At 55.9% G+C, this 14,924-nt stretch overlaps 2 protein-coding genes across 8 annotated transcripts; one reads left to right on the forward strand and one right to left on the reverse strand.

The window, feature by feature from the left end:
* Positions 1 to 236: 236 nt before the first annotated feature.
* LOC125099001 (uncharacterized) lies at positions 237 to 5,165 on the reverse strand. 4 transcript variants are annotated; one of them, XR_007127001.1, is made up of 5 exons: positions 4,965 to 5,165; positions 4,528 to 4,674; positions 3,807 to 3,886; positions 1,584 to 1,967; positions 237 to 1,333 (listed from the first exon to the last, which is right to left on the reverse strand). XR_007127001.1 is itself a non-coding variant. In XM_047728334.1 (4 exons), exons 1-4 carry the CDS (start codon positions 5,128 to 5,130, stop codon positions 1,292 to 1,294), a joined length of 435 nt encoding a protein of 144 aa, XP_047584290.1. In that variant the 5' UTR covers positions 5,131 to 5,165; the 3' UTR covers positions 237 to 1,291. The 4 variants fall into 4 exon arrangements, 3 of the variants coding, with proteins under 3 accessions (XP_047584290.1, XP_047584287.1, XP_047584289.1); XM_047728334.1 differs by lacking the exon at positions 1,584 to 1,967; XM_047728331.1 differs by having other exon boundaries at positions 237 to 1,967.
* Positions 5,166 to 5,216: 51 nt separating this feature from the next.
* DMRTA2 (DMRT like family A2) lies at positions 5,217 to 10,910 on the forward strand. 4 transcript variants are annotated; one of them, XM_047728327.1, is made up of 3 exons: positions 5,217 to 5,994; positions 7,294 to 8,124; positions 9,436 to 10,910. In XM_047728327.1, the coding sequence occupies exons 2-3, from the start codon at positions 7,569 to 7,571 to the stop codon at positions 10,485 to 10,487; spliced, it is 1,608 nt and encodes a 535-aa protein (XP_047584283.1). In that variant the 5' UTR covers positions 5,217 to 5,994; positions 7,294 to 7,568; the 3' UTR covers positions 10,488 to 10,910. The 4 variants fall into 4 exon arrangements, with proteins under 4 accessions (XP_047584283.1, XP_047584285.1, XP_047584286.1 ...); XM_047728329.1 differs by having other exon boundaries at positions 7,561 to 8,124; XM_047728330.1 differs by having other exon boundaries at positions 5,217 to 5,989; positions 7,560 to 8,124.
* The last annotated feature ends 4,014 nt before the right edge of the window (positions 10,911 to 14,924 follow it).

Raw genomic sequence — 14,924 nt, forward strand, 5'->3', positions numbered from 1 at the left:
TTACAATGACAAAAGATTCTTTTTTTCCTGCCCGAATTGACAATGAATAAAAAGACCAGCAAGATGCACTACTGTTGAGTGTGCTGTTGACAACCTATCCTGAGGGCTATTTGACAAGTAGCTATCAAATGCCTTAAAAAAAAAAGCCTCTGACCAATCAATCTTATTTCTAGGAATTTGTCCTTAGGAAATAATTAGGCAAACTCACAAAGAATGCTCATTGTAGTAACGTTTATTGTAGCAAAAATTGGAAACAAACAAAATACCTCTCAAGGGAAAATTGGCTAAATAAAGGTACATTCATACATGGAAATAGTAAGCAATTTTTAAAGGTTATGTAGATATATTGATTAATATGAAAAATGTTTATCAGGTTTGTATGTAAAAATGTAAGTAACAAAAAGCAGATTTTTGTGAAGGTACGTACACAGGAAAAAAAATTCCCACTCTACTTTGCTGAACTGTCTAAAATGTTTTATAATGTTTTATCAGAACAAGCAATAATAATGTTTCCACTTGGGAAACTTAAGGTCTCACCTCAGGGATCCCTTTCTTCAGGAAGTCTCCCTTGATCCTCCTTTCCCCTCTCCCACCTCAACCCTGTTTCTCACTGTGAGGTCACTGGTGGGTGACTGTATCCCTAGTTGGTCAACGAGCTCTGTAAGGGACCATCGCAGTTGATTCATCTTCAGGTCTCAGGGTCTGGCACTTACTAGGTGCTCAACATGAATGAAATTAATGAAAGACCCCTTCTCTCGTGTTTCCGTGAATGATCTATCAATTGAATGGTATCGAACCCCGATCGAAAGCCTCTAGATCTGATCCTACCCGACTGGAAATGAAGATGAGAAGGAAAATGCCTGGGTGGAAGTGGGATCTAAGTTCCCATCTTCCTCGACGCTCTGCAGCACAGTGACCCCGGACAAGTTACGTCGCCTCGCTGAACCTCGGAGGACTTGTCTCTAAAATGTGGAACATCACACCTCCCCAAGGACTGGGTACCAAGCAACACAACCCACGCCAAGCGTTTAGCAGGGTAGTGGTACACATTAGGTGCTTAAAAATAGAAGCAAATAGTTGGGCAATGAACATTACTCTCAGTGCACTGGTCCCGGGCTCCGACGCACCCAACCAGAAGGCTGTGGAGACCGGAAGCCTGGCGACACTGGGCTGTCGCCGCTCCCTCCCGCACGCGTCCTGCAGACTCCCGGGCTTGATCCAAAGGAGCGCTGCGGCCCGGCGCGGGGGCTTCGCGTCTGGGGCTCCCGCAGGGCTCTCAGCTCGGGTGCCCTCACTCCCCCGCCTTCGGGTGACTCCCTGGCCCACTCCCTCGCTGAGGAGTCAAAGGCCCGAGGGGAGAGGCTGAGCTCCAGCAGGTCCCGCAGGCCCCAGAGGGTGAGGGCGAGAGGTGAGGAGAAGGGCCATCTGTCCGCCGCACCCAGCCTAAGGCCGCGCCTGAAACTGTGTACAACTTGGGCCTTGGGTAGGGGTCTCCCCTGGTACCCCCGGGTTCGAATTTTCCTCTATCCCGTACTGCTTGTGAGATGGGGGACCAGTCATCTCACCTGAGTCTGTTTTCTCACCTGTCAAGTGGAATAATTGGACTTGCCTCGAAGAATGTGGCGCGACTTAAGACCCTGTAGGGAAAGCGCGAGGCGCAGGGCCCCTCGCAGGAGAGCGCTGAGAAGTCAAGCGCCAGGATGGCAGAGGTTCTTCCTGGCTGCAGAACTGTGCCTGGGTCCCTGGCCCTGGTCTAGGCCGGATCCGTGACTTTGACCCCGTAAAAAAGGCCATTTTAGCGGGCTTGGGGGCGGGGACAGCAAACCAGGCTGCGCTTCTCTGTCCACCCAGAGGTGCACGCGGCTGAGAGTCTTAATTAACGTGGCTCCAGAGTTGATCCGGAGGAAAATGTTGTCGTGGTCTGTGTGTGTACAGACTTGAGTGTATCCACACGCGTGCTCGTGCGTCTGTGGTTGTGCGGGAAACAGCGTTATGGGTCGGCCTGCGTAGACAGACTCCTTCTCCCAAAGGCACCTTCCGCCTTTTCTCCGCGCCCCATTCCCGGCAAAGAGTTTCAGCCAAACTAACGGAATCTGCAGCGGCCAGGAGAGGGCTGGGGACGGGAGGGGCGATTCCATCCCGGAGCCACTGGTTTGGGGATAATTACTTTTAATGTCAGAAAGATTTAGTTTAATATCATCTCTATTAGGCTGCCGGGAGGGTAATTAAACGCGACGCGCCGCAGCCGGCAAACAGATGGCGTCTGCTTGCTACGAGGCCGCGGGCAAACAGCGCAAAAGTCAATGCCTCTCGGGTCCCCCATCAGCGCCCCCGGCCCTGTTCCTACTCAGCGCCGCTGTGCTGCACCTCCAACCACCTCCGCACCTTCAGCCCCCAACTCCAGCCTCACCCTGGGTCTCCACCCGGGCCATCTCTTTGGACCCCACCTTTGCCCGGGTTGGGGTAGGGGAGTTGGGGACCGTAGCGAACACGGGTGGAGGTGCGTTTTCGTGGTTGGGAGAGCTCATCCGGTACCGTCAGGCGCCCACACAGCAAATGATTCTGAACTAAGAGGAGATGCGTGAGGGAGTGTGTGCGTGTGTGTGAGATCGTGTGGGGATGAGCTTTCTGCCCTCTAGCCACCTCATTTGTCCCGGTGGTCTGGGTTTGTCTGCCCAGGGTCCAACTTCTGGGCCCTAGAATAGGGCTGGGTCCAGGGACAAGCGAAGGCACACTTGTGTGAGCATCTGCTCAGGTCTAAGTGTCCTGTCACTGACCAGGGAGTCTGTGGGCGTCTGAGTGGCAGGTCAAGTACTAAGTGGAAATCCTAGGATGAGGGCATGATGATGAGAGCCCCGTGAACTCAGTCAGGCTTTCTGAAAGGGTCCTCTTGGGTGGGAAGGCAGCTAAAGAAGTGAGTGCACCCCGCAGGTAGTCACTGCACGCCGGTGTGAGCATGTAGCCAAGATTGGTGCAGAATGAGGTCCCACAGGCAGGCTGTGTGTCTAGGTGTGAAGCCACACTCTGGTGTAGGAGGTAGACCCTGCTGCCTCAGCCTGGGCATGCTTTCTCCACCACTGGCAGCTGTGGGGCCACCTCCTCTGGTCTGCACCCCTTGGGGACCTGGGTCCAAATCCGAACTAACCCCAGAGTGGCCTGTGGACGTATGAATGCAGTGACCTCCACCCACAGTCACCCACTGCCTCCTTCCATCCATGACACACACTGACTCACAGGAGCACCCCAACCTCCCAACCTCGGGTGCACCAGAAGACAGGTTGTATGTAGGTCCAGGACCTGTTGAGCAAGGAAAGAGAAGCCTGCTCTAGGAGTGGACAGATTCCCTCTGATTGGGCTAGGTTCCAGGAAGAGTCCTCTCTCCCTCCGAAGGAAATAAGGTTCCTCACACACTTGAGGAAGAGCTTGGGATTCTCAAGTCCTTGTGGCTGAACACTTGGCTCACCCCAGGTTCAATCGGTTGAAGTCGTGGAATCCCACAGTGGTCTGACCTCAAGTGAGAAGAGGAGTGCCTGGGTCACCACCCTCCAAAAGCTAGACATATTCCTATTGTTTAATTTGTTTGGGGTTTAAAACGATTCTGGAAAACTTTGCCCAGTGTAGCTCTGGGAGAAGGCGCCCAGCACCAGGCAGGATCCAGCCGCAGCCCTCCCTCTCTCCCACACATCCTCCTGCCAGGGTGCAGTTAACAGAGAGATTTCCTTAAGCTTAGAACCTCAAGGTGTTATAGAGTGGGGTCTGGATCTTACACTCCTGCAGGACCTGTTATCCCAGACTCACTGCCTTACCTCACTCCACGCGGAAGCCGGCAGAGCTGACCCCTTGCTCTCTCCCAAACTCATTCTCAGGCTCCAGCGAGTGGCATTTCCTAAGAGCGAAGGGCCTGTTTTATGTTACCATCACAGACTCCGGTCAGGGTCGGAGGGCGCTCGGGTGCCTCGGCATGGGCCTGGCCAGCTTTCTGGAAGCTCTTCGCCCGACTCTTCCGCACCCACCCTTTCCTCCCTCCCCCGCCCTCCCTCAGCCTGGGCCTCCCGTTTGGCATTCAGGAGAAACCGGCTCAAAGCTCAGCGCTCCGAGGTGGGTCTCCCCCAGGGGCCAGCCCCCATTGTCAGGGCCCACGAATTGTGCCCGGGGAAGGGGCTACGTCCCGAGGCCCCTGGGTTGAGTCCGCACGCCCAGTACCTCCGCGCCCCAGGCGGCGCCGGCCAAAACCCCGGGGCCCTGAAAGTTCTAAAGAACATCACGGAAACGCACGGTCGAGAGTGGAGAGAGACCGACGTTTCGGAAAACTCATTTTCCCCATTAGTTAAACAAATTTGCTTTACTCTGAGGGAACGAGAAAAGTGGAGAATAAAAGCGAGAGTGAGGGCACACTGGAATGAGGAAAAGACAGAAAGGGCACAGAGAATCACGGTTAGAGAAACCCAAGGCGACCGTGCCCGAGGACTGTAGCATTAATTCCTGATCTTGCCATTCAAAAGGGAAACAAAATCCAAAACCTGTTACCTCCTCTGCAGATCGAACTGTTCCTCAAGGCCGTGACGTCAGTAGGGGAGAAGGTGAAAGTTAAAACTACTCTTGGGAGTCCGTGGTGACATTGTTTCAGGCCCGGAAGGACCGACAGACGAATGCGCATCTTTCGAGCAAGAGGATCTGGGGAGACAAGAGAGGCCACGTTTTACTTTCGTTTAAAAAAGAAAAGTAAACGTTTTGTTAATTCGAAATAACACTGACAAAAAGAATCCCGCCACCATGTAAAAGAAATCGAGGTGCTGCAGAAGTGAGGAGAGGAAAGAGCAAGAGGGGGCAAAGGGACGTAACTAGGGGGCGGGGAGAGGAAAGATGCGGAGCGCAAGGCACCCCGAGGGCTCCGACCAGAAGCGCAATCTCAATTCTCTCCAGGCTCCTCTTTAAAAACAAAAATCCTCATAAACCACACTTACCCTTCTTGATCCCTATCATACCAGGAATTTTTAAATGAAGGACCTCTGTTTTAAAGGCGGCAGGAGGAAAAAACCAAATCAACAGCCTCCAACTACCCCAAACGCACCGGACTTGGGAGCACACCATAACGAAGCCGGAAAGCAGCAGGAAAAATCCTCTTGGCATTTATGCCCTATGCCCTCTCCCTTCCCCACCCCCGAGTCTCCGTTCCACCCCCACCCCAACCGCGGTAATTGAATTGTCACCTGCCCCTATCCCGCCCCCGGCCACCAGGGCCACTTGGGAAACTCGGCCTTGCCAAGCGCCCCCGGCCAGTGAGAGCGGCGCAGCCAAGCCCGAGTCCCAGAAGTCAAGGGGTTACACACGGCTACGTAGAGGCGCACCGGACACGGTAATTAGGCGCAATTCACACGCTCTCGGGCGCACGGAAACTACTTGTCACGATATTTTCAACGCTCCTCCTAGCCTACTTTTCTCCACTCCTTCCCTGGCGCGCCCCTCCCCTCCCGGAGGCACTCAGTGAAGCTTTTGGAGTTTCGAATCTTTCGGACACTGTAGAATGCGGGGCTCCCCGGGCGCGGGCCCGGCCAATCAGAGCGCTGTCTGCCTCCCCTGGCCAATGGCAGACGCCACATTGTTATCCAATTCTGTCTAATGGAGCCCTAAGGAGCAACAATAGAGCGGGCGAGCGGCTCATTGAGAGTCTGGCAGCGCCGGGCAACTGGGGCGCGGCTGTGCGCAGCGTCCCGCGCGCTCCGCGAGGGGACGCCGCGCGGCAAGGGCCGGGTCGCGGGCTCCAGCCAGCCGGTCCCTAACCGGTCCCCTGGCTCGAATTTCCGACGGAAGGGTTGGACTGCGCAGCGTTCAGAGGGGGTCCGGAAGTTCGGACATGGTGACTGAAGGAGGGTGACGTGGTCTGATAAGGGACCGGGGGCAGGGGGAAGAGAGGCCAAGAGCGCCAGCAACGCGAGCGGAGCTGGGAGGTGCGTGAAGCGCCAGCGGAGGAGGAGGATCCCGAGCCCGAGGCAGGTAGCTGAGGGACGCAGGGAGGGCAGGGGAGGCGGCCCGGCCTGCGGGCCCTGTTGACGAGGCCCGGGCCACGCCGGCCCTAGGGACTTCGCGGCCCCAGGGGCCTGAGGGAAGAGGCAGCTCAAAAGGGAAGGGATCTAGCATACTGAGGCGGAGACACCAGGACTCGGTCCCGGGCTTTGGCGGGGACCCCGGGACCTAGAGGAGACCGGGGCGGAAGCTCGGGGCTGGGCCTGCTTGGGCCTTCTGGGGCCGCGGCGCAGGTGAGACTCCACAGCGAGTTCCAGAGGCGACTCCCCTGCCTCGGTGCTGTCTCCTGGGCCATCCAAGTTCCAGGAACCCAATTCCGACACAGGAACTCGAGAATCTGTACCCAAGTAGGGTCCCCCGGGGATCCCAGGATAGGGAGGGCGTGTCTGACGATTCTGTCCCTAAACCCGGAGGGGAAGAGACAACAGTGTGAGAGGATCATGGATCTCCGTCCTGTAATACCTAACTTTTCGCAAGATACCTCTTGCTTCCCGACTGTTCTTCCAGACTGCAGGGCTAAAAATCGTGCCAACCCACAATCTTTGCCTGCAGGGTGTTTTTGTTTTTGTTTTTTTTCTCCTGCACACCTCTCTCCCCCACGTGAACCCTGGGACCCAGACATCCATATCAGCTGTTTTTTTGTTGTTTTCCTCACCCCTCAAGCTAATCTTCCGCTGTGTCTGCCTATCCAAACAAAGTTTCCTCCTCTTAATTTTCTCTTTAACTCTCCCCAAGCCTAGTCAACTCATCATACTCATTTTCCTCTCCCACTCCCTGGAGGCCCCACACCATGAAATTTGTAGCCCCCACATTTCCACGGGTCCCTGGGGCCCCAAGGCCTAACTTTGCTACTGAGATGTTTGTTTTGTTATCTAGCCTTCACTCTATTTCCTAGAGTTATTCTTTTCTGTTCCTGATTTTTCTAATTCTGCTGCTCCCTACCGCATGAAAACTTCAGACCCAGCCCGCTGAACTATGCCTTGTGTGCTTTGATAGCTCTCTCCTTTTCACCTTTCCACAAAACTGAGCTCTTCGTCACAATTTTTTTGTTTTGTTTTGCTCTTGGTGTCTAGTCGGACTGCTGGGTCAAAAATTTTCTCTCTAATCCGAGTCCCATCAAACAAACATTTCTCTCGACCCATCTCGCCCCAACTAAGCTAAACTTTTAGGGGGATAATATTATCCTTTTCAACTTCTCGTTATATACACCTGAACCAGTGACTTTTCAAACTTTATATGTCTTTTGTTTTGTTTTGTCTTGTTTTCCAGCGGAACCACTGATTCAAACGAAATCTTAGACCCAGCGCATAAATCAGATATAAGAAGAGTTCTGGTGGGAATAGGGTGGGGGAGCTCAGCTTTACGAGGGGGATCCGAAGGTACCTCCTTCCAGCAATTTGGCAACCACTAGCCAAACTTCCGCGACCAAAATTTTCCCTCCCTAAGCCTGATCTCCTGGAAGGTACGCTGTAGCTTAGCACATCGTGCGCTCTTTCCGGCAAGTCTCTACCTTCTTCCCACGGTCTTCTACGCCGGGTCCTGCCATGGAGCTACGCTCCGAGCTACCTAGCGTGCCCGGCGCAGCGACGGCGGCGGCGACAGCGACGGGGCCGCCCGTGGCATCTGTGGCGTCGGTGGCGGCGGCGGCGGCAGCGGCCGCGTCGCTACCGGTGAGCGTGGCGGGCGGCTTGCTGAGAGCGCCGCCGCTGTTGTTGCGGGCTGCGGAGAAGTACCCGCGGACCCCCAAGTGCGCGCGCTGCCGCAACCACGGCGTGGTGTCAGCGCTCAAGGGCCACAAACGCTATTGCCGCTGGAAGGACTGCCTGTGCGCCAAGTGCACGCTCATCGCCGAGCGCCAGCGCGTCATGGCGGCGCAGGTGGCGCTGCGCAGGCAACAGGCGCAGGAGGAGAACGAAGCGCGCGAGCTACAGCTGCTCTATGGCACTGCCGAGGGCCTGGCGCTCGCGGCCGCCAACGGCATTATCCCGCCGCGACCTGCCTACGAGGTCTTCGGCTCCGTGTGCGCCGCCGACGGCGGGGGGCCGGGAGCGGGAGCGCCCGCGGGGACCGGAGGCGGCGCAGCGGGCGCGGGGAGCTCAGGTGAGCGCGCGGCCTGGCCGGGAGGAAAGGGAGCAGGGCCCGGGACTGGGGGCACGCGGCCCAGGGACTTGTCTCGGTACTGAGAGAGTAGAATCCCCATCTCCAAATGCCCGACTACTAAGAGTTCGCTGCGCATCCAGGCCCTGATTTGGGGGCACAAACACAGAAACTCTTTCTCCCCTTTCTGAAGAATTTGCCCTTTACTCCTTTCCCTCACCGCGGGCCCAAATGTTGACGCTGCAATCTTTTCTCCTCTACCCAAACGCAGCCAGATCCCGCCTTCCCTGCTCACTTGGCTAGGTCTCCCCAGCATGGAACCTTTAACCTTGGTTATGCTCTTCTCCACTTTCCCTGGTTCCTTTTGCGCCTTCCCAACTCTCTTAAGAAATCCGGCCCTCTCCCAGTCCTCCTCCCCCTCCCCGCACCGCTTTCTCTAGGTATCAGATACCCCTCTTTCCTTTTCCCCTTGTGATTCCTTTTCTCAAGTTCCCAATGCTCCCGGACAACCGCATGCTGTGCCTGCTCCTTCTTTCTAGCTTCTTTCCCCAATTGTCCCCGTTTTCTCAAGAATAGGGCTCTCCCGCTTCTCTCGATCCCCACTCTTCTAACCACTCCCCCACACTCCCCATCTGGCCGCACCCTCTTCTTCAAGATTTCTTGCCTTTTTCTGGGGAGGGAAGAAATTAAGGCTGGGGCCACTGGGGGCCATCTCAGCCCTCATCTTTGAAGTGAAGAACTTCTAAGGTTTTAATTTTGGAAAGGGTGGATTAGATATAGTGGCTCTATTTTTGCCTGAAGAAAGGCTTGGGATTTCTTAAATACCCAAGGTGCCTTCCCTAACAAGCTATATTGCCCAGGGCCAGAGGGCACCCAGGGCTGGGTTCACTCTTGGAATGATGGGTGTGGAGTGGGGTCCTATACAGTAGGTGTATAGGTGGAAGTTATATTGTCTCCTGCTTGAACTCTGGGCCAGGCCACTTCTCCAGGTCAGGGTACGGCTTGGAAGGAGGGATAAGGGTGGAGGTGTTGGGACGCAGATATGGAAGAGGGGAACTGGACATTGAATTTACAGGGCACAGGTGGTTGGGTTCTGGTACAGAAAGAGTGCGCCCTGGAGGTAGGGGAAGTGAGGACTTAGGGGCTCAGAGAATAAGGAATGCTGGAGAAAAAAGGAGGGGGCGCCAGAGCCCAGTGAATGAGGGTTATCGGGTTCAGAGAGAGGAAACTGGGGTCCAAAGGGCTGATGTTCTGAGCGTGCCGTCACCTCCCCGCCCCTAATCACTCCTCACATCCCTTTTTCTCCCTTCCTAGAGGCCAAGTTACAGAAGTTTGACCTGTTCCCCAAGACACTGCTTCAGACCGGTCGCCCCGGCAGCCCGCAGCCGCCACCCGGGAAGCCCTTATCACCCGACGGCGCGGACTCGGGTCCTGGGACATCTTCTCCGGAGGTGCGGCCGGGCTCGGGCTCGGAGAACGGCGACGGCGAGTCCTTCTCGGGGTCGCCCCTGGCCCGGGCCTCCAAGGAGGCAGGTGGGAGCTGCCCGGGCAGTGCAGGCCCGGGAGGCGGCGGTGAGGAGGACAGCCCGGGTTCTGCTAGCCCACTGGGCTCCGAATCCGGTTCCGAGGCCGACAAAGAAGAGGCAGAGGCCGCTCCCGCTCCAGGGCTGGGCGGGGGCCCGGGTCCACGGCAGCGGACGCCGCTGGATATCTTGACGCGCGTCTTCCCGGGCCACCGGCGAGGCGTCCTGGAGCTGGTGTTGCAGGGTTGCGGCGGCGACGTGGTGCAGGCCATCGAGCAGGTGCTGAACCACCACCGCGGGGGCTTGGCGGCCGGCCTCGGTCCCGCCGTGCTCCCCGATAAGGCCGCAGTGGGTGCAGTAGCAGCTGCGGACGACGCGTGGCCGGGCCGCGTCGACGCCGCGGCAGCTGGGGGACCGGGGCTGCCCGCGCCGCTTCAGGCAGGCCCCGCCGCTCCTCCACACCACAGACCTTTGCTGGCCGGCGCCATGGCGCCTGGGGCGCTGGGCTCGCTGAGCAGCCGCTCCGCATTCTCACCACTGCAGCCCAACGCCAGTCACTTCGGCGCCGAAGCGGGCGCCTACCCGCTGGGCGCGCCGCTGGGCCTCAGCCCCCTGCGCCTGGCCTATTCCGCGGCAGCGGCGCACAGCCGTGGCCTGGCCTTCATGGCTCCCTACTCGACCGCTGGCCTGGTCCCCACACTCGGCTTCCGCCCGCCCATGGACTACGCCTTCAGCGACCTCATGCGCGACCGCTCGGCCGCCGCGGCTGCGGTGCACAAGGAGCCCACCTACGGAGGCGGTCTGTACGGGCCTATGGTCAATGGCGCCCCCGAGAAGCAGTAGGGCCAGGGGCCCGGCAGCCGGCCGCCTCCAAACGGGGACCCCGGCCTTGATCCCACGGGCCGCCGTTCCCTCTTCACCCGGTGCGCTCTCTGCGCCCCAGCTGGGGTCCTCTCGCTCAAAGGTGATTTTCGGTTTTGTTTTGGAAGGTGGGTGGAGAGCTGAGAGAAGCGGGAGCAATCACAGATGCAGGTGTTCTTAGAGGGGGTGCGTGTTCTTGACCCTCATCTTCTGACCACCTCCTCAAGGCTCCTCCAGCCCTTCAAAAGGCCAGGAATTCTTGAGAATTCAGAGGCTGCGGCCGCTGCACACGCTCCTGCCTCTCCTTTTGCTGCGCTCATCCCACCCTCCCGCTCTCCAGTGGATGGCAGGATAGTCCGAGAGTCTGTCTTCTGTGTCTCCCTCTCCTTATTAAAAAAAATTTTTTTTAAATATTCGCTCTAACAAGTATAAATTTAGGATGTATAAATCTCCTGGCACTGAGTCGAGTCTTTGGGACACACATATATATATATCTCGATATCAACTGTAAAAAAGAAAAGGAAACAAGTTCTAAGGTGCACTTTCTTCGTTGCGGTATTTGTCGCTCTCTTTGTTGCTTATGCCAATAAGCATGGGTTTCCTTGGTGCAGTGTGAGTTTTTATATATGTATAAATCTATATATAATCTATACATACATATATATATACAAGCCAGTGTATAATGTTATAAAATGGAATTCTAAGTTATTAATTGTAATCTGTAGGTGACCTCGGTATTAACGTGAAAAATATTCAAAAACAAGCAAAAAAAGAGGACTAAATGGAAAAAAGTAGACTATGCGCGCATTGTACTTATCAGATTTTATAGATTAAATATATTGTAAACTCGGGACAAATCCTGCCCACCCGCCCCTCTTGCCTGCGGCCGGTCTCTCCCTAAGATGCCGTCAAGGTGCGCACTGAAGCAGGAACAGAGCGGCGAGTGACTGAACCAGAACCGCCTGCCCGAGAGCCCATCCCCGCCTCCCGGAACTCGCCAAACGCCCGGCCCGAAGGGACGGCAGCGGGAAACGCTGCTGCAGAGAATGGCTCACTTTGTGCTTTCCTTCGCATAGACATGAGCTAGAAATAAATGTTATTTTCTAAGAAAACAGCACGGAACCCCGTCCTGCTCCTCCGGCGGCCAGATTGAAAAGGTCTTGATTTCCCGTTCCGGCCCGCGGTGCCAGCTAGACTTCAGTCCGGCTGGTGTCCGACCTTCGGGGGTGTGGAGCCGGAAGACTCTCCGTGACGCGGGAAAGGCCCCGTCGACGGGAGTGGCGCGCGGCTCAAAACCCCGCGGGGAGCGGTGCCCCCCTGCGCATCGGGGACCCCACGTCCTTCCCATTCCGGTTTTGGGCGCGCGGGCGCGTCGGGTCGCCTTGCCAGTGCTCAGGATCCCTGGATCTCGGGCAGAGCCTCTTAGGGAATCCGGAAAGGCTGGCGGCCGGATTCCGGTTCTCCCCGGGCCCCAGATTTGGATACAGCCCGGGTCGCACAATGAGCGCTTCCCTTCCCAAAGAGGTTTGGAACCCAGGCGGTAGAGACGGCGGCTGGAGAAGGAGGGCTGCGACCGTTTTCCCACAAAGGCTCGTGGCCTGGGAGTTATTTTGGGGGTGGTGGTGGGGGAGTGGGGCGCTGCCCTCCCCAAGAGGCAGGGTGAACCGAAAGTGGCGGTGAGGACGCGCCTTCCAGTCAGACCTCGCTCAGCTCCCTAGTCACCTTCCCTCCTCACTCGGGGCAGAGCACAATAGTGGCTCCCCCGCCGACCTCCTCCAACCTCCCCGGGCCTGCTCCGCTCCCTGCAGGGTGACTCCCCCTCTCCGGGAAACAGGGTGCTCCCTCCCCTAGTCTGGCCCGGCGACATCCCAAGGTAAACTTCTGGGGCCGGCTCGAGTTCCGCCAGGCGGTGAAACTTAATAGCAGGACAAGAAAACGGTTTAATAAAGAAGGGCTTTAATAGGGAACTAATTTGATTGAGTTGCCTAATTCCACTTTAATTGGAAAGGGGTTTGGCTGTTTGGTTATAAAGTGCGAGGGTGATGATGAGATGGAGGTGGGGGAAGAAGGAGCGAGAAAAGAAAGATGGGGGGCAACAGAGAAGGGACGAGAAAGGGAATGAAGATAGGAAGGAAAACAGAGGAAGAGAGGAGAGAGAAGAGGGAAGAGTTTCTAGAAAAAATGTAGAAGGCTAGAGAGGCGCGCGGGAGCTTTTAGAAGTGTCAACTTTCTTGCTGTTCAGGCTGCTCCCTCAAGTCTCCCATGTCGTCCTCCTATTCCAGGTTTTCTGAAGCATCGGATCCTCCCTTAGTCCAGATTCCAGCCACCGCCTTTCTGGCCTCTGCCTTAATTCCCATCCAAGGTGAACCTAAAATCGCTCTGGGTCTCTTGGTTTCAGGAGGGACCTATACTGAGTCTCCTGGAGCGCCTTGTTTCTTGTGGGTGCTCAAGCCAGACCCCAGGGGCTGGCTTGGGACCCCCATTACCCACTGTGGAGAACATCCAGAGCTTCATAGATTTCAAGATTAGTATTTTGGTTCATCCTCACAGCAAACCTGAAATAATCCAGTGCGTTGTTTTTACCAAGAAGGAAACTGAGGTCCAGAGTGGTTTGGGGACTCTGGACTTCCTTTCCTCTGCACTGTCCAGGTGAACCTCCTCCTCTCTTGAAGCGGTCTCTTCTGGCTGAAGGTGGGGGCTCTGCTGAATCCCCCCTTCCCGTGTACTCCTGTGGCTCAGAGAGGGGAAGCCACGTCTCAGCTCCAGGCTGCCAGCAGCTTTGGTCAAGCTCAGAATGATTGCTGAAGTGGTGAAACTTTGAGAGGGTGGCGTGGTGGGGTTCCCAGGTTCCTCTCCTCCCCGCCCCATGGGTCTTGGTGGCCCAGACCTGGCAATGGAACCCCAGGGCTGTGAGTCACAACCTTGACACCTGGCAAAGGGCTGCACCCATGCATGCCCCTAACCCCACAGCCTCCTGCGTGGTCAGGAAGACTGAGACTCGGTAACTGACAGTGACCATTGTACATTTAGGTTCTGCCGAGTCAGACTCCGAGCCCAGGACGGTCAAGCCCGTTTGTTAGATGGCAGTGGTGGGAGTGGGGCGGGCCAGCAGGGACCTCTGTTTTCTTTGAGCGTCAATGGTAGGTGGGTGGGCGCTGGGGCCTGAGCTCCACTGAGTTCCACTGGGAGGACCACTGGGATCCCAGGCATGGGAGGCAGCAGCCCCATCACTTCTTCTTTGTGGGGAGCAGAAGGTGAGGTGGGAGTTTCCTCCTGACCTCTACAGTCCATATTTATTCCCAAACTTTCCTCTTAGTCTGTTGGAGTTGTGCCTGGCCTGGGTACTGGGGAAGACCTGGGCCTAGATCGCCATGGGGGAGCTTGGACTGTTGAAGTCATTAAAACTTACCCTCCTCCTCCTCCTTTTCCTCCTCCTCTTTCTTCACAACAGCAGCAACTACACATTACTGAGTACCTACTATGTACCATGTCCTGTACACAGCTCATTCCATATAGGATCCTGCTCTGGATGAAAAAAAGCCAAGAGCTGGGATCCAGGCTCTGTTTCTGGCTGAGTTTATTCATTCACAGATTACTTCAGGCAGTAAATGTTTATTAACTACTTACTTCATGCCAAACCCAGTTCTAGGAGCTTGGGATACACAAGTGTGCAAGACAGGCACCATCCCTACACTTTACAACCTCACAGTGTGTGTGTGTTGGGGGGTGGACAGAAGCAACTAAATAGGCAAGTAGGATGCACTGACCAGGACCCCAGGGCTCAGGGAGATCTGCCCAGGGAAAAGCGAGTTAGGACACTTCACCTCAGCTTCCTCCTCAATGAAATGGAGCTGATAGTGACTGTCTGTCTGGATGCTGTGAGGATTGAGAGAATGTGTAAAACACTTTTAGCTCAGTGCCCAACTGACCAGGCAGTTATTATAATCTTAGATACTCTGGTGTGGGAATTCTCTCATTTCATAGAGGAGCAAACAGTTCAGAGGGATTGAGTGACTGGAGCAAATTTCCCTTATAAATCCTCTACAATGTCACAGGTTATGGGAGGTGTCCTGGTGAGCAAGAGGCCACGGTGAAGGATCATCAGATGGGAGAATGTGGGTTCTGGAGATGCTTCTGAGGGAAGGTGAGGCTGCAGCTGAGTCCTGAGGACATTGGTGAGAGGCAGCATTAGTAATCCATGGCAGGAAGTTGGTGAGGGAAGAGCAGGTGGAGAAGGAGGAAGTGGGGACAGATTGTGATGTTGGACAGAAGTCAGAGGTCAGAACAAGGGGAACCTCAAGCTCCAGGGTACGGGCCTGGGTTTCAGAGTGAGGGTACTGGGGGCCAGTGACAGCTTGCCTAGTAAAACTTGCATTTGGACTGGATACATTGTTAGAGGAGGGCCAAACCCATTTAAGG

The sequence above is a fragment of the Lutra lutra genome, chromosome 4, assembly GCF_902655055.1.
Source record: "Lutra lutra chromosome 4, mLutLut1.2, whole genome shotgun sequence".
NCBI classification, from domain to species: Eukaryota; Metazoa; Chordata; class Mammalia; order Carnivora; family Mustelidae; genus Lutra; species Lutra lutra.

What these genes read in the sequence shown, in the direction of transcription:
- DMRTA2 (XM_047728327.1), top strand. Translation starts at nt 7,569, where the DNA reads ATGGAGCTACGCTCCGAGCTACCTAGCGTGCCCGGCGCAGCGACGGCG. An exon ending in AGCGGGCGCGGGGAGCTCAG is followed by an intron (nt 8,125 to 9,435) that starts GTGAGCGCGCGG and finishes CTCCCTTCCTAG; the next exon opens with AGGCCAAGTTACAGAAGTTT.
- LOC125099001 (XM_047728331.1), bottom strand. Translation starts at nt 5,130, where the DNA reads ATGCCAAGAGGATTTTTCCTGCTGCTTTCCGGCTTCGTTATGGTGTGC. An exon ending in TATGATAGGGATCAAGAAGG is followed by an intron (nt 4,675 to 4,964) that starts GTAAGTGTGGTT and finishes TTGTCTCCCCAG; the next exon opens with ATCCTCTTGCTCGAAAGATG. An exon ending in CGGCTTCCGCGTGGAGTGAG is followed by an intron (nt 1,968 to 3,806) that starts GTAAGGCAGTGA and finishes GCACAACCACAG; the next exon opens with ACGCACGAGCACGCGTGTGG.